Source organism: Diadema antillarum, unplaced genomic scaffold, assembly GCF_040938485.1.
Source record: "Diadema antillarum isolate AM-2024a unplaced genomic scaffold, OU_Dant_1.0 seq00000119_RagTag, whole genome shotgun sequence".
Classification (NCBI taxonomy): Eukaryota; Metazoa; Echinodermata; class Echinoidea; order Diadematoida; family Diadematidae; genus Diadema; species Diadema antillarum.
The window spans coordinates 2,187,684-2,214,831 of NW_027271200.1; the positions used below are offsets into that span (position 1 = coordinate 2,187,684).

At 37.3% G+C, this 27,148-nt stretch overlaps 1 protein-coding gene across 1 annotated transcript; it reads left to right on the top strand.

Moving 5' to 3' along the window:
• The first annotated feature begins 583 nt into the window (after positions 1-583).
• On the top strand, positions 584-21,634 carry LOC139727103 (tyrosine-protein phosphatase 10D-like). Its single transcript, XM_071638080.1, has 10 exons — positions 584-670; positions 1,949-2,072; positions 4,845-4,958; positions 11,544-11,625; positions 15,851-15,941; positions 16,185-16,396; positions 17,438-17,560; positions 18,419-18,573; positions 20,579-20,714; positions 21,277-21,634. The coding sequence occupies exons 2-10, from the start codon at positions 1,990-1,992 to the stop codon at positions 21,382-21,384; spliced, it is 1,104 nt and encodes a 367-aa protein (XP_071494181.1). The 5' UTR covers positions 584-670; positions 1,949-1,989; the 3' UTR covers positions 21,385-21,634.
• The last annotated feature ends 5,514 nt before the right edge of the window (positions 21,635-27,148 follow it).

A 27,148-nucleotide genomic window follows, 5' to 3' on the forward strand; every position in this document is an offset into this window, starting at 1 on the left:
CTGAATGATGTGGTCCAGGGGCGCGTTTCATAAAACTTGTCATCAGTGACAAGTTGTCTTAGATGTGACAAGCTACTGAAATCCTTGCATCTGATTGGCTGAGAGCAAATTTGTCATAGAAATGTGGCAGTTGTCACTGATGACAAGTTTTATGAAACAGGCCCCTGATGTAGTTGGTCCTTTTCAGTGCTATCTCTTACTCTAGAAATACACGAACCAACCAACCATGCTTTTAGTTGGCAAGTGAACCTTTCGTTTCTTTTGGTGTATGCTGTCAAACAATTGTGCAACAACAAATTATTCCAGCTCTGCCAATATGATGAAGTGACACAGAGAGATGTGTGAAATAATCATAGAAGCCATACAGTGGTCTATGTTGACACGTTAGTATGTTCCATGAAATTCGATTTTATTGCAATTTTATAACGGTTGATTATTCTAATATGCTCTCTTTTTAAGAGAAATGAAATTGTTTCGTTCACCTACAATGGTGCCTTTAGAAGGTAGAAAATGCTGCTGTAATGGTGCAGGTATTGTTGTCTAGTGGAAGTAAAACAGCCTGCAGATTGGTGATGTAATTATTCCGTGTTTCATCTTCACAGCTATGCCTTCAGGGCTGCCAATGGAGCGGGAGCTGTCAATTCAGCGACATTTGGCCCTGTTGCAACACGTAAGGTTCATTGGCAATGCATGCATTAGATGATTTTAAAGTGATTCCTCATCTATTGTCTGAATGAAGGGCATAAATATAATGATTAGTATTTCTATTGCCATATTTTTTTTTTTTCAGTATTGTATACAGGATTGCAGAGATGTTGTTATATCCCTGTGCATCCTTTGAGATATTTCATGTACAGAATATTCTGCATTACAGGTATACATGAAATTTTATGTTATCATTATCATTGTATAAAATATCGTACGTCAAGGCTTATTGCAAAATATTTGAATGGTAGGATATTTTGTGATATAACTGAACTGTACATATGCGTCAAATGTGATAATATGAACATTTTGCTAGTCATTGCTCCCAGTGTTAAATAGTGGCTTTAATACACTCTTATTTGAAATTGGTTATTGTGTTTTTTCTTTATTGTTATGTTTCCATAGATTAAATGAGTAATAAACATTTTATGCTAATTAATGTTAATACATGTAGATGTAGTTCTTGTGCTCCACTGTATAGTGTTTATCTTTAAATTGACCATTGAGAATAGAGGAGAAGAAATTAGTGGAGAAAAAGGGATTTTTTTTTTCTGTGTATGATTTTTTATGTGATTTTAGGGCCAATTGTTCATGTGCCAGTTTATCTACATGTATATCAGAAGACCTTGCATCACTTTTGCGTTCACTGGGATAGATAACATAAAACAGAACAAACAAAACGGAGAACGTTTGAATGTAGTAAGACAAAAAGAAATAGCAAATTTGGGCATTTTGCAGGGTTTTTTGTTTTGGGGGGGGTGGGGTGGATCTACATTGTAAATGCTGATTTTTGGTAGAATCACATTATGCAAATTGGATGAGGTGATGGCATTTTGAAGAGAAAAAAGTTGTGGCCTTCGAATGAAATTATATGGAAGCCATAATGAAGTACATGTACCAATGGAAGCTGCTTTTCAAGATTGTTGTTATTTCTATTAGTTATTGACAAGAAAGAAGTCCTTAATGTGAACCACTGGGAGACTGCAGCATTGTCGCCTCCTCTGGTTTGCATATGCAATGATGATGATGGATTTCATCGTTTTGTGAAAAAACGTGAAACTTTCACTTCCTACGGCTTTCTTAATCAGTATATCATATTGATGAAACTTCCGCTGTTCCTTGTGTCTGTCTCTACTCGTTTTTGATTAATGATAACGTGGCCCAGATTGATGAACATGACGTAGAATTTTCGTGCCACACTGATTTCCAATATTTGTCGCATGTCTTTCCACGTCGTTGACAGCCAAAGACAATACCGCTACTGTGATCGGTGTCTCCGTCTCTATGTCCATCCTGGTCATCGCGGTCCTCGTCGCTGCTGGGTTTCTGATGTGGAAGAGAAGGAAGGGGCCTCAGCCGGATCAAAGGTTAGTGCGTGGTTGCTTCCTGGACAAATTGCGACATACACATGTACCAAGTAACAGGGAAAATTGACCTGTAAGAGTTTGTATCAATATACGGTATGTCCCCCTAAAGATTACGATGGGAATCTTTGCAATGATAACTTTAAAAATAGTGAATCAATGCAAATACAATTTCAGGGTATGAAACTATAACTTATTACCCACATGTTACAGAAAACCCCACCCGATTTGCTTCAATGGTGAAAGAGAAATGAGGAATTTTGTAGAGCATGTCAGGAATCCCTTCCCTCCAAGTTCTGTCCATTGTGTTCACACATTATGCAGTTCCAAGAGCATCTAAGTGCAAAACTTGGAAGAATCAGACCCGTAACATGGTTTACAACAATCCTCATTTTTCTGTAACCACTTAACCAAATTGAGTGGGATTTTCTGCGAAATATAGCTAAGATGTTATATTTTTTAGACCCTGAAGTAGCATTTAGACATTGTAGTTTAATCATATTGATAGTTATCAGTGCAAAAATCCGATTGTGATTTTTGTCCCCGCCGAACGAGTTCGAGCAGGGGACTATGAAACGGGCTCCGTACGTGTGTGTGTCTGTGTGTCCGTGTGTCCGTCTGTCCGTGCGTCCGTGTGTGATCAAAATGTTCAAAATGCTACTCCTTCGCCTTTTCTAACCCAATTTTGATTCTGTTTGCTTTATATGATAGCACTACATGGGAGCTTTGAAACTTCTATACAGAATTTCAGTTGTGACCTTTGACCTTGACCTTTGACCTATATTGTACATTTTGCTTCAAAATGCTACTCCGTCGCCATTTCTAACCCGATTTTGATTCCGTTTGCTTTATATGATGGCACTAGGTGAGGGCTTCAAAATTTCTACACAGAATTTTGACCTTTGACTTCTTTGACCTTTGACCTTGATTTTTGACCTATATTGTACATTGCCTACAAAATGCTACTCCTTCGCCATTTCTAACCCGATTTCGATTCCGTTTGCTTTATGTGATGGCACTAGGTGAGGGCTTCAAAACTTCTACACAGAATTTTGACCTTTGAATTCTTTGACCTTTGACCTTGATTTTTGACCTATATTTTACATTTTGCTACAAAATGCTACTCCTTCGCCATTTGTTACCCGATTTCAATTCCGTTTGCTTTAAGTGATGGCACTAAGTGAGGGCTTCAAAATTTCTACACAGAATTTTGACCTTTGACTTCTTTGACCTTTGACCTTGATTTTTTTAACCTATATTGTACATTGGCTACAAAATGCTACTCCTTCGCCATTTCTAACCCGATTTCGATTCCGTTTGCTTTATGTGATGGCACTAGGTGAGGGCTTCAAAACTTCTACATAGAATTTTGACCCTTGACTTCTTTCACCTTTGACCTTGATCTTTTTACCTATATTGTACATTTTGCTACTAAATGCTACTTCCGGCGGGGACATATTTTACGCACCGCGTAATTTCTACTTTTCCTTGTTTGGGAGGACATTCTGTATATAGACGAGTGCATAGTATTGTTTGTGGCATAGGCTCATCAGAGGCATGAGGTTCATGGCAGCTTTGTAAAATGTACCTGTACTTTGCATCATGATATGTATGTTTGAATATACAATTGTAAGTGACAGGATGTAAATTGATGTTGTACTTTTTTGTTTGTTTCCAAGATTCAGTTAAAGTGGAAGAAACAAAAAACTAAGTTTGTATTAAACTGTCTTGCATAAATTGTGTGTGTTTGTGTCTCTGTGTGTGGAGGGGGGCAGAGGGAAGGGGGATATCGGTAGTGAATGAAGGTTTATATGTGCTTCTAAAGTTATTATCAGTCTCTACTGAAGGTACACACATCTATAGCCTCTATATGCAGTTCTTGAGTGGCATGTCAACTCATTTATAAAAATGAACTTTTATGGTTACTGACTGGAAGATGCCTTGAATTTTCAACTACACTTATGGAAATTCGGGAAACATTTCTCCTTTGAAAAAGCAGATTGTTGTTATAAGAATGATTTGGCTCAAGCAGTGAAACTTGTCATGCTTTGTTGCCAGTGTTAGCTCCAAAGTTTTAAAGAGATCAGGGAGGATTACAAATCAGCTAAATTTTAGAATGTGAACTCATCAGCCAAGTGAATACTTTTGTTTTGATTGGACTTCTATTTAAAGTGCAATTGAAAAACACACAGAGGATGACAGTAAAACTATCTTGTTTGTTTACAAAATGAATCTACTTTTTTTGCAGTCATTTGCAAGAAATTGTTTGCACTCCCATGCTTGAAAATTAATCGCAAGTGCTTCCAGAAGCTGTGAGATAATTTTTTATTGGATGTTGCTTTTGTCATTTTGTGTACTTTGTTTATTACAGATGAAGTATTCAAATTCATAAAATTCTTATGTCAAGATGTTTTCATTGCAACTGATTGACAAATTGCCCTATATTTGAATAAGTATGCAGTACCTGCTGCATGCTATAAAGATTAGAACCAATACTTGGTGTCGGGCGAAATCTCAGTGGTCTAGTGGAGATGACGCCTGTCTAGTGATCAGGAGGTCGTAGGTTCGAATCCTGCTCGAGTATGTACGCCCATGATATTTTATCATGGCTACTACTAAAACACTGATCAATTCAGTGCTTATTTACGTCGATGTAGGGCAATTTGTCAATCAGTTGCAATAGATGAAGTATGTTTTGAAGAATGTTATTTCAAGAGCCTGCAGACTTGGTATGAAATGCTCTAAATGTGAATTCTCAACTTCTCTCATTGTCAGACTGAGGGGCGAAGACAACGATGGATTCATTCAAAACCAGGAAGAGACTCAATTTATGGCACCCAGGATTGCTCGGAAACCTGGCAGCTCCATGCACAAGAAGAGCTATTCCAAGTAAGTAATGCAACGATCGAGTTGGAACTGTAGTCGGACATCTTTTATACAGCCATTTCAGGAATGGTGCCCATCAGGGTAGGCAATTTGGCCAGATATGGGAGAAACAATGTTTATGTATGAATACAAATACACGCACATAGGCTGCCAGCCTTGTGGTACATGTACACCATATGTGACCCTGCATCACAAAACGAACAGAAAGTCGCCAGACACAAAATTTTAGTTAAGAGCATATTCTGAAAGAGCAGACTTTTAGCTTTAAAATGATGTATAACTCAAATCAAATGGACTCTCTGAACCTATCTAAATATTGGGAAAAAAGCACACAATCAGGAAAAGTGTGAACTGAGAAAAGAGGCCCTGTAGTGCAGTCTCTATTCAAGCGCTATAAAAATCTTTACCAAGCCGTGCTGGCTGTGAGATGAATGGGACAAAAAGAGGATGTAAACCACCAAGTAACAACAATGAAGGGATTATCAGATTAAACTGAAATTAAGCATGCCTTATTACCATATTCTGTTCGTAGTTAACACTAACTTTCAAAGGGGTAGCATTATCCTTTGAAAAGTTATTTGAGTTGAAAGTTAAGAGTGCCTACAAGGTTTTTAAGAAATGAAAAGGGGACTCTGAAAACACACCTAATTACACTATTCTACCAAAAAATGTTCGAGATAAACTGCTAAAAAACACACTTCCCTGCCCGTTTTATGATCCCAAATTTTAGCATAATGTAGAAAAAGACTATGATCTTGCTCTTTCAGAAAATATGAAAAAGTCAAGATCGGTTAGGTTGACCCATTTCACCTATTTTTAGTCCTCACACAAAATCAGTGTGTGCGACTTTTTGTTTGTTTTGTGATGCACGGTCACATATGTAGCTTGGAAGGTAGTGTTTGCAGTATGATCTCGAGTGGTATAATTTATGCTAGCCTACATAAATCATATTGTTCATGGAATTGAAACGTTTTGCTGTGAAATTCATAATATTCATCTGTAGGGAATATACAAATTGAATTATTGGGCTTTGTGGGAGTTTTCTTGTTTGAAATCACTTTTGTTTTTTCTTCACTGGTTAGAGGCATCAGGATTTAAAGAAGTCTGGATAATCAAGGTCGGACTGTAGTGGCACTCATGTGCTGTTTGAATGATGGTTCTGTTGATTGGTACTTGTAGATAATAGATTTTGTCAATTGCTGGACAATTTGAGGTGCGCCTTGTGTAGTAGTTCTAATGGGAAATGTTGAGCGATGCTGGTGTAGTGAGATCTCAAATAAATGTGCAGAATGTTCCCATACAGATTACTCTCAATGAGAAAAAAGGTTACTTGTACTATCAGTACTGAACTAATAGCACTGAACTATTCATTCATCAAGCTGAATTCTTGCCCATTATGTCGACCCGCAACACCAAAGCACTGATAAAGGAAATTTTACAGGACAATGATGTACTCCATGTGATCAAAACAGCTGTCAAGGAGGCAGTCGACGCCAAGATGAATGAGGTGATCAGTAGGCTGGAACAACAGGAGGGCAGGGTACTTGACCTGGAAAGCTAATGCCAGTCTTTAGAAAAGGAAATCAGCCAACTGAGGAAGGAGAGGGAACAAAATGCAAATGAGGTGATCCGACTGAAAAACAAAACTGATGATCAGGAACAATACTCAAGGCGCAACTGTGTCAGATTTTTTGGAGTTCCTGAGGCTGACCAGGGCAACATCGAGAACACAGACGAGACCATTCTTCGCATCGCCAAGGAAGTGATGGGTGTGGACCTCCCCCTATCTGCAATCGACAGGAGCCATCGCATCAGACGCCAGAAGCCCCCAACTGACAGCGCTCCACAGAAGCCAAGAGCGATCATTGTGAAGCTGTCCTCGTACAGGTACCGGCAGATGCTCTTCAGGAATAGGAAGAAGCTCAAGGATGCCAAAGGGAAGCACAAAGGCATCAGCATGTTTGAAGACTTGACAGACTTGAGGAGAGCTCTGCTCTGGGAGGCGTTCTCCAAGATGAAGGCCCCCGACAGCAACATCAAGCATGCCTGGACGATGGATGGTCGGATCTACGTTTCAATGACCACAGAAGCTGGGGGGATGGTGAAAAAGGTGATCCACTCGAAAAGAGACCTTGATCTACTGTAAAGGCACATAGCACTGCTTCAACATTGCATAATCTACAGGTATCCCCATATATATATATATATATATATAAATTATTTTTTAACTTGTGCTATTTATTAATATGAAATATACATAAAAGGTTAATATATAAGCAAAAAGAATTTATCTCCAGGGTCCAATATGCCATTTTGATTATTGTTTTATAACTATATTTTTGTCTGTTTTGATTGTATGTATCTATAATTTCCTACATTTTTTATTTGTTTGTATATGGTGTGTGTGAGTGTGCATGTGTGCATTGAAATATTTGATGATGACTGACATAGAAAGATATCACCAATCACTAAGTTCGTGCAATATTGAAAGAATTTCTGAATATTTATCTCCGATTCACAGCGATGACCATGTAATTGAGCCTTCTCATTCCTTTTATACCCCAAATGAATTCAATAATCAAAATATTGTGTCATCAAATATGTTCTCTATTTTTCATTGTAATTGTCGAAGCTTAAACAAAAACTTTGACGGTATGTTAACCTTACTCAATATGTTGAATGTGGAATTTTCAGTGATATGTATTTCTGAAACGTGGCTGAGAAGCAATGATTCATTTTTTGATATTGATAATTATGTTTTTATTACAAAAGGAAGAGAAACAAAAAGAGGAGGAGGAGTCGGATTATACATAAATAATATTCTGAATTTTAAACAAAGGCCAGATTTAGATGTAAATACCTTGTACATGGAATCTGTATTTGTTGAGATACAGAATACTGATAGAAATATAATAGTTGGTGTTGTATACCATTCACCTGAACAATCTGTGCAATTATTTAATGATGTTTTAGAAGAAATTTTGAGAGTTGTAAATAAAGAAAAGAAATTATTTTATCTTCTAGGGGATTATAATTTAAATTTATTTAATGTTTTATTTTCTCAGAATGTAAATAACTTTCTTGATATTTGTATGACAAATAGTATTTATCCTTTGATCCATAGTCCAACACGCATCACCAGTAATTCAGCTACTTTGATAGATAACATTCTAACAAATGACCTTGAAGATGTCTTCTCAGGTGTCATTGTAGCAGACATTAGTGATCATTTCCCGATTTTTGCAATATCCAATGTATCTTTACGCCAAAATGAGAAGCCTGATATTAAGATGAATGGTGTTATGAATGAAAAAAATATTGCTCGTTTTATTACTGAGATGCAGAATTCTCGTTGGAATGTTTATGATAATGATGTAAATGTATCTTATGATGCTTTTTTGGAAAAGTTTATGTATATTTCTGATTTGTGTTTTTCAACTACGAGAGTCCAGAAAAAGAAGTTTAGAAATAAGCCATGGTTTGATAAATCATTAAGAAAATTATGTAATAAGAAATATTGTTTGTATAAGAGATGTAAGAAAAAATATAGCAAAGATATGTATGATAAGTATAAGATATTGAGAAATAAAGTGACACAAAAAATTAAAGAAGCTAAAAGATTGTATTTTGCAAAGAAATTTGAAGGTGCTGCAGGAAATATGAAGATTACATGGAATATCATACATGGGATACTAGGCTCTGGGTCAAAGAAAACTTTACCAACCTCAATCAAGTGCAATAACAGTATTGTCACTGAAGAGTATGCAATAAGTAACATTTTTAATGATTTTTTTATTAATGTTGGTCCAAGTTTAGCCGCAAAATGTGGAGGCACTGGTAATTTTTTGCGGTATGTAAACAAAAACCAATCTACTCTTTTCTTTTTACCATGTACCCCGAAAGAAGTTATTGACATTGTTTCTAAATTCAAGAATAATAAGAGTCCTGGTTTTGATAATGTTAATGTTATGATATTGAAAAAAGTTATTCATATTTTATGTTATCCACTGAGTTCAATTATCAATTTATCTTTTACATCGGGCATTGTTCCGGATCAAATGAAAATTGCTAAGGTCATTCCAATTTATAAGGGAGGGTCAAAAGAAGAAGTTAGTAATTATCGCCCTATATCTATTCTTCCTCTTTTCTCTAAGATATTAGAAAAATGTGTGTATAATCGTTTATCTGTTTTTTTGGAAAAGTGCAATATAATTAGTAATAAGCAATTTGGCTTTCGAGCTGGACATTCTACATCTTCTGCCATTGTTGAATTTATACACAAGGTCGCTGACGCTTTTGATGATAAAGAAATAATGATTGGTCTTTTTTTAGATTTGAGTAAAGCCTCTGATTCATTAAACCATTCAATTTTATTGCAAAAGCTTAATTTGTATGGTGTAAGAGGAGTGAACCTACAATGGTTTGATAGCTATTTAAGTGGAAGAAAGCAATATGTTGTGTATGATGATATTGAATCTGATATGATGACAACAAGATGTGGTGTACCACAAGGATCTATCCTTGGTCCTTTGCTTTTTTTGTTATATATAAATGATATGTGTAATGTGTCAGATTCTTTGCAATTGATAATGTTTGCGGACGACACCAGTATGTTCATGAAGGGTAGAGATCCAGTTGTACTTCAAAATGATTTTAATAAAGAATTTCTGAAATTTTTTGATTGGTTAGACTGTAATAAACTTGTTCTTAATGCAAAGAAAACAAATTATATGGTATTCACGAAAAGACAGATAGATATCAACGAAATTAAGATTGAAGTTAAAGATTTGAATTTTGACCAAGTTTGTTCGATCAAATTCCTTGGTGTGACAATTGATAACAAACTAAATTGGAACGAACATACTGGTGTCGTCTGCAATAGATTGTCAAAAAATGTAGGGATATTTTATAGATTGCGATTTCTGTCAAGAAAGGTGTTGCTTCTTCTTTATAATACTCTCGTATTACCTCATCTAAACTACTGTGCAATAGCTTGGGCAAACTCAGGTGTGACCAATGCCAGGAGATTGTTTTTATTGCAGAAAAAGCTGGTCTGTATTATTCATCACTGTGATTTTCTTGCCCATACATCGCCTATATTTTTTTATCTGAAAATCTTAAAATCTAATGATATATATTATTATCAAAGTGCAATTTTTATGTACTTATGCTTTAGGAAGATGCTTCCAAAATGTTTAATGAACTATTTTCAAATGAGTGATAATAGAAGATATGATATGAGAATCAAAGATAGATTTACATTGCCTTATGCCAGAACTATGCCATCATATAATTCTATATTTTTTAATGGACCCAAAATTTGGAATGCTATTCCGGTCGAAATAAGACAGAGTTCATCGCTGAATGTGTTTAAGAGAAAATTAAGATTGCATGTTTTAAATCAGTATGCCGAAATGGTGTGATAAAATTTTTTCTTGTAAAATATGTCAGTGTGTGTATGTGTGAGTGCGCGTATGTATGTGTGTATTAACTCATAAAGAAATGTATTCATTCAATACTTTAATATCTTATGAATGAAATAGTATGGGGACAGGACTTTTATATAAGGCATAGCCTTTCTGTCTGTCTCCGAACACTTTCAAATGTATTGTATTTTCGTACTGATGCTTATTGTGATCATTCTTATTATGGTGTTGTCAATTTTCTGTATTCTCCTGTTTGTTTGTTTTTTACTGAAAGTGTTGAATAAATCTGAATCTGAATCTAAAGCTCTCCAAGTGTTCTGGGCCCTGTTTTATCAAAAGATATAATCGATTTTTAATTTCCTTAACACACAGGCTGCTGTAGACTTATGTTAGAAATCAACTTTATAATCAATTTTAACTCTTCATAAAACAGGACCCTGTTCAGTTCTTCAGACAACACATGTAGTGGCACTCATGTAGTGGCATGTAGTGGCACTCATGTGCTGTTTGAATGATGGTTCTGTTGATTGGTACTTGTAGATAATAGATTTTGTCAATTGCTGGACAATTTGAGGTGCGCCTTGTGTAGTAGTTCTAATGGGAAATGTTGAGCGATGCTGGTGTAGTGAGATCTCAAATAAATGTGCAGAATGTTCCCATACAGATTACTCTCAATGAGAAAAAAGGTTACTTGTTTGGCATATCAAGCTCTCCAAGTGTTCTGGGCCCTGTTTTATCAAAAGATATAATCGATTTTTAATTTCCTTAACACACAGGCTGCTGTAGACTTATGTTAGAAATCAACTTTATAATCAATTTTAACTCTTCATAAAACAGGACCCTGTTCAGTTCTTCAGACAACACATCCTGCAAACCAGACATGCAGGGCACCATTTCAAGTTGTCAGTCTCTGACAATCGCCATTATAGTAACAGTGACAGGCTTCTCCGCCAATCAAAACCAAGGATTTTGCTGAAATTGGTAGAGACTGACAACTTGTCAGGGCTGACAACTTTCTGGAAACGGTGCCCAGGTGTGTTTAACTTTGTCCACATAAGCCCAAGAGAATCGGCTTAACTGACGAAAGTTGGCCAAATTAAATTACGTCTTGCGGTAATGATGAATCATATTCTATCCTCCATTTGTCCTTGTCTTCTACAAGACCGATTCTGCTGAACAACTTTGAGTCGCACTACAATCGGATGAAGGCTGACTCGGAGTACAGATTCACCGAAGAATACGAGGTACGAAAACCAGTCATCAACCCCATGCATCACAATCACAAAATTGCAGTGATCCTTTTATTTTGAGGCTGCACTTTAAATGTAGCTGCACATGACTTGTCTATAAATGTATTCAAAGGCAGTCAGGCCTGCCTTTAATGGCCACTCATGCATGGAAGGCAGCCGTTGTAGACAGATGGTCACTGTTGCCGAGCTTGCAGTCAAATTAATTTTGCTGCATGATATCAGTATTCTGTAGTATGCATCACACATATGTGTATCATCAATACATTTTCATCAAAAGATCATAGGATGATACTGATCATTGAATCTCAGAAATACATGCATATAAAACGTGATGATGATAGTAATGATGAATATTGAATTCTTTTGCTCTCAATAGCTCAGCGAACCCTGAGAAAGGCTGTAATGTCTGTGGTTGCTGTATACACAAAATCTAAGGCCCATGAGAGACAAATTGGGAGACTGATGGTCCTGAAATTGCTAAATTAATTCATGGTCAAACCATTTACTTTCACGATAACCTGCACTTCATAACACATCAATATGGCTTATTGGGGGGGGGGGTGTTGCTATATCACACCCCCTTTTTTATGCCTCCGCCACGAAGTGTCGCCGGAGGCATTATGTTTTCGGGTTGTCTGTCCATCCGTCCGTCCGTCCGTAATCAATTTTGTGGACAGCGTATCTAAAAAACTGTGAGAGGTATCCTCATGAAATTGGCATGTATATGTATGAGTAGGCGAAGTTGTACCTATCAACTTTTGGGCGCACATGCTCAAGGTCAAAGGTCAAAAGGTCAAGGTCAAATGCTCAAAATTTCACTATTTCCCCTATATCTATGCAATGCCTGGAGGTATTTTCTTTAAACTTGGTGTATACATGAACTACCAAATAAAGATTCCCCAGAGAGAGCCTTGGGTCATGAGGTCAAAGGTCAAGGGTCAAAGGTCAAGTGAAAATGTTAAATTTTCACTTTTTTCTCCATATCTCACAAATATTTCAAGGTACATCTTCATGGAATTTGATATATATGCATGTACTGATTGGCAGTGATCATGTAGGGAATTTAGGGGTCATGGGTCAAAGGTTAAGGTCAATTCATCAAAATGTCATTATTTCTATCTTATCTATGCAATGCCTGCAGGATTTTTTTCTTGAAACTTAGTGTATGCATGTATTATCCAATACAGATTCTCTTGGAAGTTTCTTGCCAAAAGGTCAAAGGTCAAGTGAAAGTGCTAAATTTTACTTCTTCTTCAAACTTATAAAAGGGTCAAAAGTTGGGTACAAATCCTCAAATCCCCAAATACTTGCATTCTTAGACAGTATAGCCATTCATCCAAATAAACCTAGTTCAAGGAAAGTGACCACTCAATGCATTTGTGACAAACCTGTCATTTTAACATTTTGCCAGTTATGTGAAACTGTCATCACACATTGTCAAGACGTTGTGCAAGAACCATGCATTATGGTGGAGGCATGCCAGTCACCATAGCGACATTTCGAGTTTGATCATATTCTCATATACAATGTATGTTGATTCTGTCATTTGCTCACGTCCACATAAATGCATCATTGAAGGGCATGTGATAGGGTCTATTGTACTGGTGGAAACCTTCTGTTGAATGACAGAGTTCAGACTGATGTCACAATGGACCTTATCAGGACGAAGTGATACTGTAAAACACGATATTTTCGAGGCATGAAATTTTCACGAATTGGAGCCAGCGGCCTTTTTATGCCTCCGCCACGAAGTGGTGCCGGAGGCATTATGTTTTCGGGTTGTCCGTCCGTCCGTCCGTCCGCATTCGTTTACGCGATAACTTGAGTAATATTGACTGGAATTGTACCAAACTTGGTCCAAGTATAAAGTATGATGGGGCAATTACTTGATTAGATTTTGGTTGAAATCGGCCTGAGGCCAAAGGTCAAAGGTCAAGGTCAAATCATGAAATTGTATCCGTTTACGCGATAACTCAAGACTGGATGGAGCAAATTTCACCAAACTTTGTTGGAGGATGATGTATGATGGGACAATTACTTGTGTAGTTTTTCAGTGAAATCGGACAGAGGTCAAAGGTCAAAGATCAAGGTCATATCCTAAAATTTATCTGTTTACGTGATAACTCAAAACTGGATGAGGCAGCTTTCACCAAACTTGGTCCAAGGATGATGTATGATGGGACAATTAGTTGAGTAGATTTTAGTGATATTGGCAAGAGGTCAAAGGTCAAAAGGTCAAGGTCAAATGCTACAAATGTTGCAATTTTCCCCATATCTAAGCAATGCCCAAAGGTATTTTTTTGAAACTTGGTGTGGACATGTACTACTGCGTAAAGATTCTCCAGAGAGAGTTTCATGTCATAAGGTCAAAGGTTAGGTGAAAATGTTGCAATATCACTTTTCTCGCAAATGGTTCAATGTATCTTTGTGGAACTTGGTACATACGTATGTACTGACTGGCAGGGATTATCTAGGTAGTTTAGGGGTCATGGATCAATAGTCAGGGGGTCAAAGTTCAAGGTCAACTCCTCAAAATTTTACTATTTCCCTCATATACTAGTATATGCAATGCTTGCATTATTAGTTTCAAAACTTAATACATGTACATGCATTACCTAACGGAGATTCTCTGCTAAATTTCGAGCCAGAAGGTCAAAGGTCAAAGGTTAAGGGTCAAAGGCCAGGTTTCAATGCCCCCCCCCCCAAAAAAAAAAAAAATATCTATTTTGTACCGTCATTACACTCTTTCTTCATACCTTGGAAATTACTCAATGCATAAACTTATGAAAAGGTCCGTCAGAATTCAAGTAAAAATTCTCAATTCCCCAAATACAGGGGAAACTCGGTATAACGAACACTGCTATAACGAGATATCGGTTATTACAAGGAAATTTTCCCGGTCCCAAATTTCCTTCCACACAAGTCTATGTAAAATGCTACTCTTATAGCGAGATCGGCTATAACGAAATAACTGCTATAACAAGGTAAATTTTGTGATTTCCCAAAAAAGAAAAACATAGCCAATCAAACCTGTTATAGCGAGGCAAAGCAAAATGTCTTCGGGTAAAGCTTTACTTCGCCTGTGCTATCATGTTCCGAGATTGTAAAGCTCGATGCGCCAAAAACTGTCTTGTACACACATATTTTCTTCAGTTCACTCTACAGCTAGCACCGCATGTTGTACGTGTATAATGTATGTGTGTGTGTGCGCACTGATACATGCAGAAAATGTGGTGGGACATCATCATGAAGTTTATAGCAAGTGTGAGGCATCTGATGCTGTGATTGGCTTTCTGCGTAGGGAATTCCCCATCTTCACACACACACGCAGTCATAATGTACATACAGAATGTGTCACACACACACACACAGCATTGTGCAGACCATATTCAAGCTTTCCACACACAACACACACCCATACCATAACCACATACCAATCCACAGACGATCTTCACACAATCGCGAGCTATATAGATTTACAAATTCAAACGTCTACAATTAATAAGAAAAACATTCTTGATATGGATTTCATTGGCGAAAAAACATCTTCTTACCCATAAAGGTGAGTAATTACCTCACACACATTACCAAGTTATCAGTATTGATTGAAAGAGGATGGGTAGTCCCACGTGTGCAAATTAATATCTTTATGTTATGCTTTCTTTTATGCCTACTGATATAGCGAGATATCGGCTATAACGAGGAAAACGACTCGGTTCCGACCATCTCGTTATATCGAGTTTCCACTGTATGTGTACCTACACTCTTAGAAAATTATAACAAACCCGCAAGACATTTCTGACAAACCTGTCATTTCAATATTTTGCCAGTTATGTGAAACTGTCATGGATCACACATTGTGAAGACATTGTACTATATGCCCATTGGGAGAATCATGCATTATGGCGGAGGCATCAGTCGCCATAGCGACATTTCTAGTTTGCGGCATGAATTTTATGCAAGTTGCCTGTAACATTCAATGCATGAAGTGTAGACAAGAATATTCACGCGCATTTCAATTTTGCGAATCTTGGCTCTCGCGAAGTTCGCGAAATCAAAATGCACGTGAACATGTCTTGTTTTACAGTATACACGTGTCTGAACTACTAGAGAGTAGAGCTTGTCTCTCTGAATGCTTTTTCTCCAGGCATGTTTAGTCATTGAAGAAATCCTGTTTTCACTTCACATGTGTGCGTGGCAATTTTGATTCTCCTCACAGGAATTGCGCAATGTCGGTAAGGACCAGTCGATTGTCGCGGCGACGCAGGTGATGAACCGACCCAAGAATCGATTCACCAACATTCTTCCCTGTGAGTATGAAGCATATTTACGTTTGTGGTAATTTGATATTTCATGGCTAGCAAACTGCTATCTGGCGGTCAAACATCAAGCTTTGTTTGATGATGTCCAAACATCGCGTGCTGACACACTTCTTTTTACATTGGATGATTCGTTTCATTCGTGAGCGTATTTAGTAATTCAGTGCACTGTGATTATTTTCCCCACAATCTTTCCCTATTGTATTCTGTTTTCTTCTTCTCCTTCTTCTGAAGACGAACATTCTCGAGTAAAGCTGAGTGCGATTGATGACGAGCCCAGCTCAGACTACATCAACGCCAACTACATGCCCGGCTACAGCTCACCCCGCGAGTTCATCGCGTGCCAAGGACCTCTACCGGGCACCCTGGATGACATGTGGCGCCTGGTGTGGGAGAAGAAGACAACTATCTTGGTCATGTTAACTCAGTTGGTGGAGAGAGGCAGGGTACGCTCCACTCCTCCATCCTCTCCTCCTCCTCCTCATCCTCATCATCATCATCATCTTCTTCCTCTTCCTCTTTCTCTTCCTCTTCCTCTTCCTCCTCCTCTTCCTCCTCCTCTTCCTCCTCCTCCTCTTCCTCCTCCTCCTCCTCCTCCTCCACCTCCTCTTCTTCTTCCTCCTCTTCCTCATCCTCTTTCTTCCCCTCCGCTTCCTCCTCCTCTTCCTCCTCCTCTTCCTCTTCCTCCTCCTCTTCTTCATCCTCCTCCTCCTTCTCTCCTTCCTCCTCCTCCTCCTTGTTCTTCAACCTTTAATCTCTGTTCTCCTTCCTCTCATTTTTCCTTGTTTTCTTCGTTCTCTCGTGTTTCTTCTTTCCTCTCCTTTGTTTCTTCTTTTTATTCTTCATCATTTTGTTTCTTCTTCTTTTTCATCATCTTCTTTTCTTTATCTTCTTTTTTTTTCTTCCCCTTCCTCTTCAACCTCTCCTGTTGCTTTTTTTTCCTTATATTGATCTTTTTGTTTTATGTTTTGCAGCGCAGTTGTTGCATGAAATTTTGTATGCAGTTTAGGGGCGGAGCTTGTTTTAGTCCACGAGCACTTCATTACTCTGAACGTATTTACAAACATGTTTCAGAAACATGATTACAAATGTGTTCTTTGTAAGTCTGAAATCCCATATCGGTAGTATCATTTTATTTTTGTATGAAATAATGATTGGGAATTTTTCAGTGAATTTCTCACTCTCCTAGTAAAGGTGAATTATAGTCTGCAGACAGTGTTTACATTTGTCCATTTGTTTTGAACACTGTGCTCTGTCATGTAATGTTATAGTGACAGATATACTTTCTAACTAGTAAGTGTTTTTCAACACTCCTTGAAAAGATGAGTGAATGTACTGAACATATGTTATGTTATGTTTTCTATTTGGTGATGTGCATAAATCTTAGCATAAATCTTAGCATAGATTTTAGCATCTTACTGGTATTCAAATTGTTGCAAACTTTTGAACTGTGTTTCACTCATACTCTCTGCTCTTGTTTTTTGCAGGTAAAATGCCATCAATACTGGCCTGAAGACTACACCTCTGTCATGTATGGAACTATAGAGGTCTCACTTCAGTCGGAGCAGCATTACGAACACTGGATCGTGAGAGAGTTCACGTTACTAAAGGTCGGTAGTGCCACAGCCATACCGATAAGAATGGAAGATAGGGCGGATGAATTGTCTTCGTGCTTCAGTAATAGTTGATGCCATACAGATTATCATAATTAGACATCGTCAAAAGAGTTGAAAAATTTTAATAAACAGGTTGTGTATCATTGATGAATGCACAGACATATCTGGCAAGTTTAAAACATTAAATGCTGTGATAACTGTCTTTTGTTGGCATCCAATTACAATGATGGTAATAAGTATGGTCTTCTTTTTCGTGGTAGCCTCTTCAGTGTTTCCACTGTTCTACCAGAGGGCCCTGAGCTGCTATTGATATCACCCTAGCCTTGCCAGATACTCGTTTAGACAGCTGGGTCAAGAGGGACGTTGTGGGCAAAGATATCCTGTCCAAGGATGTAGGCACTTGGTGGGATTTGAGCTAGGGACCTCAGATTGAAGGTCAAGAGTCTTGTCCATAATGCCACAGTGCCCAGAAATACTGTCCTCTAGCTCTTTCCACCTGTATTCATTTTAGTCAACTTTCTCATGGTGCAACATTTTACTTTCAAACATTCTTTCTCCCACTCATATTTATCTCACTGAAACATACCTTCTAATGGTATTATATCCAGTATTTCATAAACATTTATTTTGTAACTGCTGTACATAGGGGTCTTAATTTTCAGCCAATTGTTAGATTGACATTTCTGAAGTTAGCATGTGCTCAGCTGATGGGTATTAATCTATGTATGTTTAGAACACTGACAGTAAATGCAAAAAAAAAGCAAAGAAAGAAAAGTAAAACAAACAAACAAACAAACTAACTAACCTGAAATGATTATTCACTATGGATCCTCTTAATATTTGTCTGTGCAGGATAGCACGAAGCGAAAAGTGACTCAATACCACTTCATGTCGTGGCCTGACCACGGCGTGCCCGACCAGACGTGGACAATGCTGGACTTTGTGCGGGTTGTAAGGGAACAAATAGAGAGGCAGGCATTTGCTGAGCCAATCATCGTCCACTGCAGGTAAGGGGTGCAGTGAGAAAATTTATAGTTTCAGTAGAGTGCCTCTTGCAATGTGTAATGTGAAGGCGGTACCTGTCCTTGCACTGCAATGCATTGTGGGAATATGCTTTCCATAACATTGCAATGCATCTTGGGAATGAAATTGCCATGACTTTGTAAGTCTTTGTAGGAATGTGCACATGCCTTGACATTGCAATGCATTGTGGGGTTGCACTTAACATGACATTACAATATACAATATACTGTGGGAATGTGTATACCATGACACTGCAATGCATCCTGTGCATGAACTTGCCATGAACTTGCAATGCATTATGAGAATGTACTGTCCTTGCATCACAAAACCACCAAAAAGTCACCAGACATAGATATTTAGTTAAGGACGCTATAACTCATTACAAATGGACATTCCAAACCTACATTTTATATCTATTAAGATAATGGAAAGGTAGTACACAGTCTGGAAAAGTTGGTACTGAAGAAAGGGGCTTTGAAGTTTAGGGTTTATTCAAGTGCTTAATCTCACTAAGCTGTTCTCTGCACAGTGAATGGAACAAAAGACAGGATGCCACCATCTATAGCAACCACAGGGAAGGGATTATCAGATTAAGCTGAAAATTTGTACACTCTATCAACACATTCTATTCATGACTAGAACTAACTTTCAAAGCATTAGTAACATCCTTTCAAAAGTTGGGGGGGATTGAAAGTGAAGATTATGTAATCTTGTTTCCTTTCAGAAATGAAAACGAGCCTGTAGAGCATATTCAATCGCACTATTGTAGAGAAAAACTGCAAAAAAAAATACAATTTGCCATTGAGTTTATGATTACAAACTTCAGAATTATGTAGTAGAAGAATTGTTTTTTTGTTTTTTGTTTTCAGAAAACCTTAAAAAACTAGAATTTGACCAGGTTGGCCTATTTCATCTAGTTTGAGCTCTCACATTGAATTCAGAGGCATGCAACTTTTTGTTGGTTTTGAGATGCATGGTCACATATACAATGTTTTCATGCATCATTGGAATGTACTTGCGATAACGTTGGAATGCACTTGCCATAACGTTGGAATGCTCTTGCCATAATGTTGGAATGCACTTGCCATAACGTTGGAATGCACTTGCCATAATGTGACATGCATCATGGGAATGTGCTTACCATGATGATATACATAGTGTACATGTATCTTTTGTAACTATCTGAGCTTAGTCAGCAAACTTTTGTCTTGGCAGTTTAAATGTAATGCTATGATTAAAAAAAACCCAAAACAAACAGACAAAAACAAAACACACACACACACACACACACATACACGCACACACACACAAGGTGATGTTTACTGTAATTTTGTAAATCAGAAACCACAAGGGTGTTTTTGAAATTGATATCTTTCTTTTCCTCATGGATTTTTCTGGTATATCCAAGTGAGTTTCATTTCTGGAACAGACAATAGCAGATCCAGCAAAGACACAGAGAAATAATGGAAAATCATTTTGAAAGTGTGGTAAACCTAGCATGAAATTGAAAAAAAATGCCTCATGGAGTGGTTGCATATTATAATTGATCTTCATGGGTATTAACTTTCTGAGTATCATCACAGAATGTCTGTATACATCTAGGTACTTTTCAATTTACGAATGATCGTAATTGTAAGGAACCTAGTTTGTGAATTGCTTCTTAATCATACATTGATTGTATTGTCCACTTCAGCCAAAAAGTGAAATATTATCCATGCTGTCTCCTAGAGTTTGTCTGAATTGGTGTAGGTGGGCAGCAATCTTTGATGGATGGTTTAATGGTTTGACTCTCCATTGAAAAAGTGGGGTCTCTGAAAGTACATTGATGATATACAGTGTTGTGTGTGCTCAGTACGTTTTCTCATGAGTAACGGTTTCCATTGTTGATGATATTGAATGTGAAAACATTTGCCACCAAGCAATGCTATGCTCACAGTCTGGTATTCTATGTCTCTCTCTCTATCTCTCTCTCTGCTCGGAATCTACCAGTGCTGGTGTTGGTAGGACGGGAACCTACATTACGCTAGACAGGTTAATGCAGCACATGCAGGAGAACGACTTCATCGATATATTTGGCATCATCTGCGAAATGAGGATGCAGAGGAACTACATGGTTCAAACGGAGGTACGTGAGCTCTCCCACCATCTTTACCCCTGCCTGATCGCTTACGCTGTCAGCACCACTGCTCTAGCCACTCCCTTCCCCATCCCCAGCTCTGCCACCCCCAATTTCTCTCACAATTATTACATCACGCATTCATTTATGGAATTCCTCTGAAGGGGAAGAAGTTTCCACAAAATGACTGGTTTGCATTCCGGGAATGTTTGAACCAATAATGAAAATGATAATAATGAATATTAAGAAGGGGGGGGGGGGTGAGAATGAAAATGATATGAGGAATATGTCGCTCTGTGATTGATGATGATAATCCACAGCATTTGTATAGTGCCATAATCTGTTATAGAAACATTCAAAGGTGCAGACTCAATGTTACAGAGAAAAGATGGGAGGGAGTTCCATAGGCGAGGAGGGATAGAGGAAAATGCCCAGTCTCCGTATCCCTTGAGATGTGTAATGGGCATCTGCAGAGTAAGGCCTGATGAATTTGAATGAATTATATTGTACTTAAAATGATTTATAGTCCAATACTAATGCCTTCTTCCATTCCCTGTGTCTCTTATCACAGAAACAATACATCTTCATCCATGAGTGTGTGATGGACCTGATGCAGGATCAGCCTGCCATGGTTGCCAACGGTGACCTCAATGAAAATCTGTACGATGCGGTCATGTAGGAGCAATCCGAGATAGTTACCATCGTGTCGGATGTCATCCGTCGTCATGGTTACCACTGTAAATCTTTCGTGATCAACTCGAGGACCCAATTTTCCATGACAGTCCTTTGATGATAGTGTAGTTTACACCATGACAATAAGTGATGCAATAAGTGTCACAGTTGTATGATGATATCACATTTTTCACGTTTTGAAATGTATACCATAAATCAAATCATGCTACAGGTTTTTAAATCACACTCCTCAACCATCACCCCCTCCCCCCAACTCATTAATATCAACTCAGAGAATGAAGAGAACCAAAGTCCAATATGTCTTTCCAACTTTGGACTTCCAGAAATGTGGTATCGCATATTTTAGTTTACAAGACCACATGAAAACAAAAATTCCCGTGCTGAAATAATTTCTTGCAATGATGGTGTTGAGTTGAAGAGTAAAGAAATATCCCCAAAAGATCAGTGATGAGCTAATTAATCATGGGACAGAAATCAGCTTGTTCTTTGCTGTAATCAGTGGAATCTCTCAGTCAAAGACGCTCTGTGCCATATCTTTCAAAGTGCAGAAGTCCTAGATGCCTTTTAAACTCTGTTGTGGTGAAGTGAAATGTGATGATGCTCACACTTTTTATCTGACAATAAGGAGTCACAGTGCACTTATCTTGAAAACTTAAAATGGTGTTATCTAAAGATGGAAAAGGTGAATGAGTATACATTGTTTGTGTGTGTATTTGTATGTGTGTGTTGTGTGTGTGTGTGGTTGTGCATACACACATGTTTTACTGTATATGTTGAATGTGAAATATGTATATTGGAGGAAAATAATGTGCCAGTGTGTATGATATATTTGTATACAGCCAAAATGGTAATGTACCCAGAGCTTCACAATTCGGATTGATGTGTTGCAGTGATTCATAACTGTGTGTCTGTGCTTAAGAAGAGTTTGACAAGATATGTGTAGATATGAATGTGTGGTGAATGTTAATTGTCATCCTGTGAATACAACTCACATTTCACTGATGGTTTATGAATTTTCAGCACATATTTGATATTCTGGTTCTGTATGTGAGATTTGTGAGAAGAAAGTAAGGATTCTTTAGTTCATTTTGCACATAGGTTGCATTATTTCAACTTTGCTTTAATATCTAGCAAGCTTTAACACCGAGGGCTGTGAAGCAGCACTGTGGATTTGATCGTAATATGATGTTAGATTGTAATACGAAATGACATTCCTTTTGTACTGGTTGCAAGAACAGTAAGAAGTATCAAACTGTTAAGTACTGATTTTTAGCTATACTGTGAAATGTGAAGTGTTTTTCTGAGCGTTTTTTTTTTCTCTCAGTAAAGAAACTCAAGTATGTTTTGTTACCTCAAGAGCAGTGAGATTCCTCAGAATAATGTGTGTTGGTCATGGCATGCCAGTAATAATGAAAGCAAGTAACATTGGATACTATTACTAGGCTACGAAGTGGGGAATTATGCTGCAGATTAGTAACTAGTGCCTTGGCACCTCATCATGATTTCACTGCATATGCTGTATTTGAGAAAGATTAAATGGCGCTGGTTGAATTCATTAAATCTACACACAAAATCCCCCCCAAAAAAATGTACAAAATTTACCAATTTGAGGGGAAAAGCAAAAATTTTAATCTTTTGAAATGATTATGCTGCCAATTTATGAACTAGTTATAAATTAAGCAATCATAGAGGTTTTCGTAAATACTTCAGTGAAATGCTATAATATGAATGAGGTCAAATAATGTAAATTCTTCTGTAAACCTACCAACCGAAACAAACACACAGGGGAAAAAAAAATGTTGGAAATCATGATAAAAAGATATAAAATATATAAAAAAGGTATATTGTTTCCTCTAACCTGACAAGTGAGCAGACAAGTCAAAAGGGATAAGGTGTGGGGGAGGGGTACTTAAGCAGGACTCCACAGTCAGCCGTGTAAATGAGGAGATTCTGTAAAAGGGAGATGATATAACACTGACAGATCTAGTTTTTTTTTCTTTGTATTTCCTTGTTATTATTATCAGGATTAAGAGAGAGAGAGTGTGTGTCTGTGTGTGTGTGTGTCTTTGTCTGTGTGTTTACTCCCTTTATTGAGTTTTTGAAATGCACAGTGAAGTATGCCTGTCGCATAGTTTCCTGAAAAGGATGACAACTCAGTATTGAGGGTGCTGGCCTCCAGATGAAAGAAAAATCAGTACTGAATTGTCTTTGTATACATATCTGCATCACACTCAATTATTTTATATTATCTTTATGGAATGACTTATGATGTAATTTCTGGACTGTGATTATTGTATGACAGTGCGGGGCACTGTGATCACTGTTGATATCAATGAAGATGTGATTTTGGAATGTCTAATTTAGTATTATTATTGTTTCTTTAATACAAATGATGACATCGTGCCTTGATCAAAGTGAATATACATGTAGAGTTACATAATGTGTATACTGTGTATTTTGTATATTTGTACACATACCAAATGATGCCAAGTACTCACTTTTGTAGTGTATGTTGTGAATGATATCGCGAACACATTGTTCTGAGTGGTATTAGTGCTATGATAAAAGTGACTAAAATTTAAGAAATATGAGTCTTTCATTTTGTCATGCCTAATATCAACAATTTCAGACTGGCGACCAGTATGAGAATCGCTGTGTGAGAAAGAAGTGGCCTTTTGACTCAAAGTGTATTGGTGATTGCATTATTTTTATATTGTTCTGTTGATGTAGACTCAAGAAACAAATGTTTATAGATATGATGAGAATGATTTACTAGAGTATCCCCACATGTATGTAATTCAGATGGAGAAAAAAAAAAGGATGTAAGATGCACAAACTCACACCATTGCGCCCCAGGTAGTGTGGCCTTAAAAACTCTGAACTTGATGAATCAGATACGCCTTGAAGAACAGTGTGCCAAGTGGTATTCAAGAAGAGCAGGGACTCGTACATGTACTTACTATAACTTGCAGGCACTGAAATAATTTTGTCTTGATTGGATAGTAAGCCTTGAACTTGACTTTCATATTTAATTTCGTTGCACGCTTTTTCAACGTATTTAAATACAGAAAGAAGTGGTACTAGAGTTTGTACATACACTGTATGTGTCATTAGTGAAATATGTGAAATTTAATTGCAATATCCTTCAAACTAATGTTTGGCAACTGATTAATGCATCTTTCACCTTTGAAGAATCAGTAATAAAAAAAGTCAGCATGAATGTACTATTATGTGTGTTGGAGAGTCTGGGGTGATGTTATTCCTTATCTCCTTTTTGGGTTAACTTTGGATTTAATGAGCGTGCACTTTCAGTGGTGATAGTTGAAAGGGGCATAATGTTTTTGATAATACATGTAAGCCTTTCAAGAATTACTTATTAACACTTAACCTTGTAAGTCTGATACAAACCATCCAGGCTTATATTGTAAGGTCACCTGATCATGTTATGAAAAATGCAACTTTGTTTCTTGTACCATTACAACATTATTCTTTTGTTTGTTTGTTGTTTACTTACGATATATGGCACTCTCTGAGGCCTACTTAGGTGTGCCTGTTTCTGTTTTCTTTGTGAAGTCACTTTAATGGCTGGAATACAGATTTGATATTTCAGGACAAGCAGCTCATTTCTGTAAGAACATGAATGCCATAGTGATGGAGTATGGTTGCACTCATTATTTCCATTTTGTTTTCTAACAACAAGTCAGAACAAAGTTTTGGATTTTAGCCGAATGGTCTGATCCAATAGCAGTTGTACTATTGGATGAGTCTCAGTTTGTGCCCATGCATGTCTGTTTTTTTGCAAGAGTGTGTTTGTCTGTACTTGTCCATAGCAGTATGCAATCAAACTGAAACGTTTGATATTCACTTAGCCAGCTGTCCAGGTAGTGCCTTGTCATACTTGTATGGAGCCCGCAGCATTCTTGTCTTGAAATTTACATGAACATCAAGGTCATGCTGACGAATTTGTCATCACGATCTGATGGCGCGCAAAGTTTGTTGTTAAATATTTATATATCGTATGCATCTAGACGTCACAGTAATTTGCACGAATCGTGTCTTGATTCGTGTCTGTACATTCCATGTCCCAGTTGAGAAACCATTTAGGTTCACTGTAGCCTAGTGGTGCAGCTTTGAAAGTAAACACATTCCACACTCTGAATTTGTGTTTTTACATTGACGCGACTGCACCTCTAGTCTGGTTTCATGTCACCTAATGTAAATTTGAAGTAATTAGGGACACTCTTTTTCTATTTCATGCCCTCATGATCAGGTCTTTGAGAAACTATGAAAGTACTAGTTTAACTACTACTACTGTATGCTCCTTCCAGATCAGAGCCAAAGTGTTGAAAGTTCTGTCAAATCTCATCTTGACAATTCTAAAGCCTTGATACCGGTTTGAGAAAAAGGAATTATTATCAGAAAGAAAATCATTTGCTTTCCTTCGTGATCATAGAAGATACATTGTATCACATAATCTGTGTATGTAGTATGTTTTACAAGAAGTAGTTTTAAAGATCAAATTTGGCAGTGTAAAATGGAGATGCTGATATGTAGTCTCCCTGGAATGAAAACTGAATTGAACTCACTGCATATAGAGCTTACAATATCTGTATTGCTACCTATTAGCACACATATTCCTCAACACAGTAAAATTGTTCTATTATGTAGTACCTTGACCTAAGGATTTTGGGTCTGTACACAGAAGTAGGTGTCCATGTCAAATGATATATTGGCAGTGACGACGTAAGTTAAACTTTTGAGGACTCTTTGTATCTTTGTCACAGGTGTAGTTTTCCAACACATTTTAGATTCAGCTACTTTTCTCACTCGGTGAATATCTTTGCATGACACAGCATGGGAAGGCATGAGACCAATTTACGTGATCATAATTATGGTTTGGGACGCTGTATGATTACAATGTCCTGATGTATTTGATTGGCGTATGGGAAAATACAGGACTTGTCACATCACACTGCGTACAGTGAATAATTTACACTTTTACGTAATACTGGAGTTGACTATGGTGGCTTTACACATTGAATGTGAAGAAATTGAGCAGAGTTTTCTTGCGTTAAGGAAAAAAAAGATTGGCTACACGATCGCTGCACACACAAACACACCCCAAAAAACAACAATGTAAAAGTGATTTGTTTACCCATTCCACTTTAAACTATTACAGAATGCTTACACATTCTTATAACTTACTTCACTGAGTTCTGATTCTGTAGCTTACATTACATTTGTTGTAGAAATGTATTTATTCAAGATGTTATGCACAGTTGGATATATGTAGTTCTTTTCTGTGTTTTTTTATACTAAGAATGCATTATGTTAATATGGTTTTCTGATGCCCATCTATTATATTACTTAGAACTCTATATTTAATTGTTACATGTTTTTGTTTTTTTTACTAAGAAAGCATACTATTTGTATAAAAACCATAGATTGTGCAACTTTTCACATGGTATCAAATATTCCAGCTCCGCTGACGCTGTTGTAGCCGAGTAATTTTTAACATTGCCTTTCAGATTGTTGAGTGATGCTGAGAAATTTCTAGTGCAGGCTTGCAAAAATCTGTAGGCAGACATTTACTTTTCCATCATTTTGAGATGAAAGGAAAATGGTTGCAGAAAATGTGTAGCCAAACTTAGTAATCTATACATCCTTGTATGTCGCATTCCAATTCCCAATGAAACTCAATTTGATTTATACAGCACCAATGATGTATGCGTCGATATAATTGAAATTCT

What these genes read in the sequence shown, in the direction of transcription:
- LOC139727103 (XM_071638080.1), top strand. Translation starts at nt 1,990, where the DNA reads ATGTCCATCCTGGTCATCGCGGTCCTCGTCGCTGCTGGGTTTCTGATG. An exon ending in AGTTGGTGGAGAGAGGCAGG is followed by an intron (nt 16,397 to 17,437) that starts GTACGCTCCACT and finishes TGTTTTTTGCAG; the next exon opens with GTAAAATGCCATCAATACTG. An exon ending in ACTACATGGTTCAAACGGAG is followed by an intron (nt 20,715 to 21,276) that starts GTACGTGAGCTC and finishes CTCTTATCACAG; the next exon opens with AAACAATACATCTTCATCCA.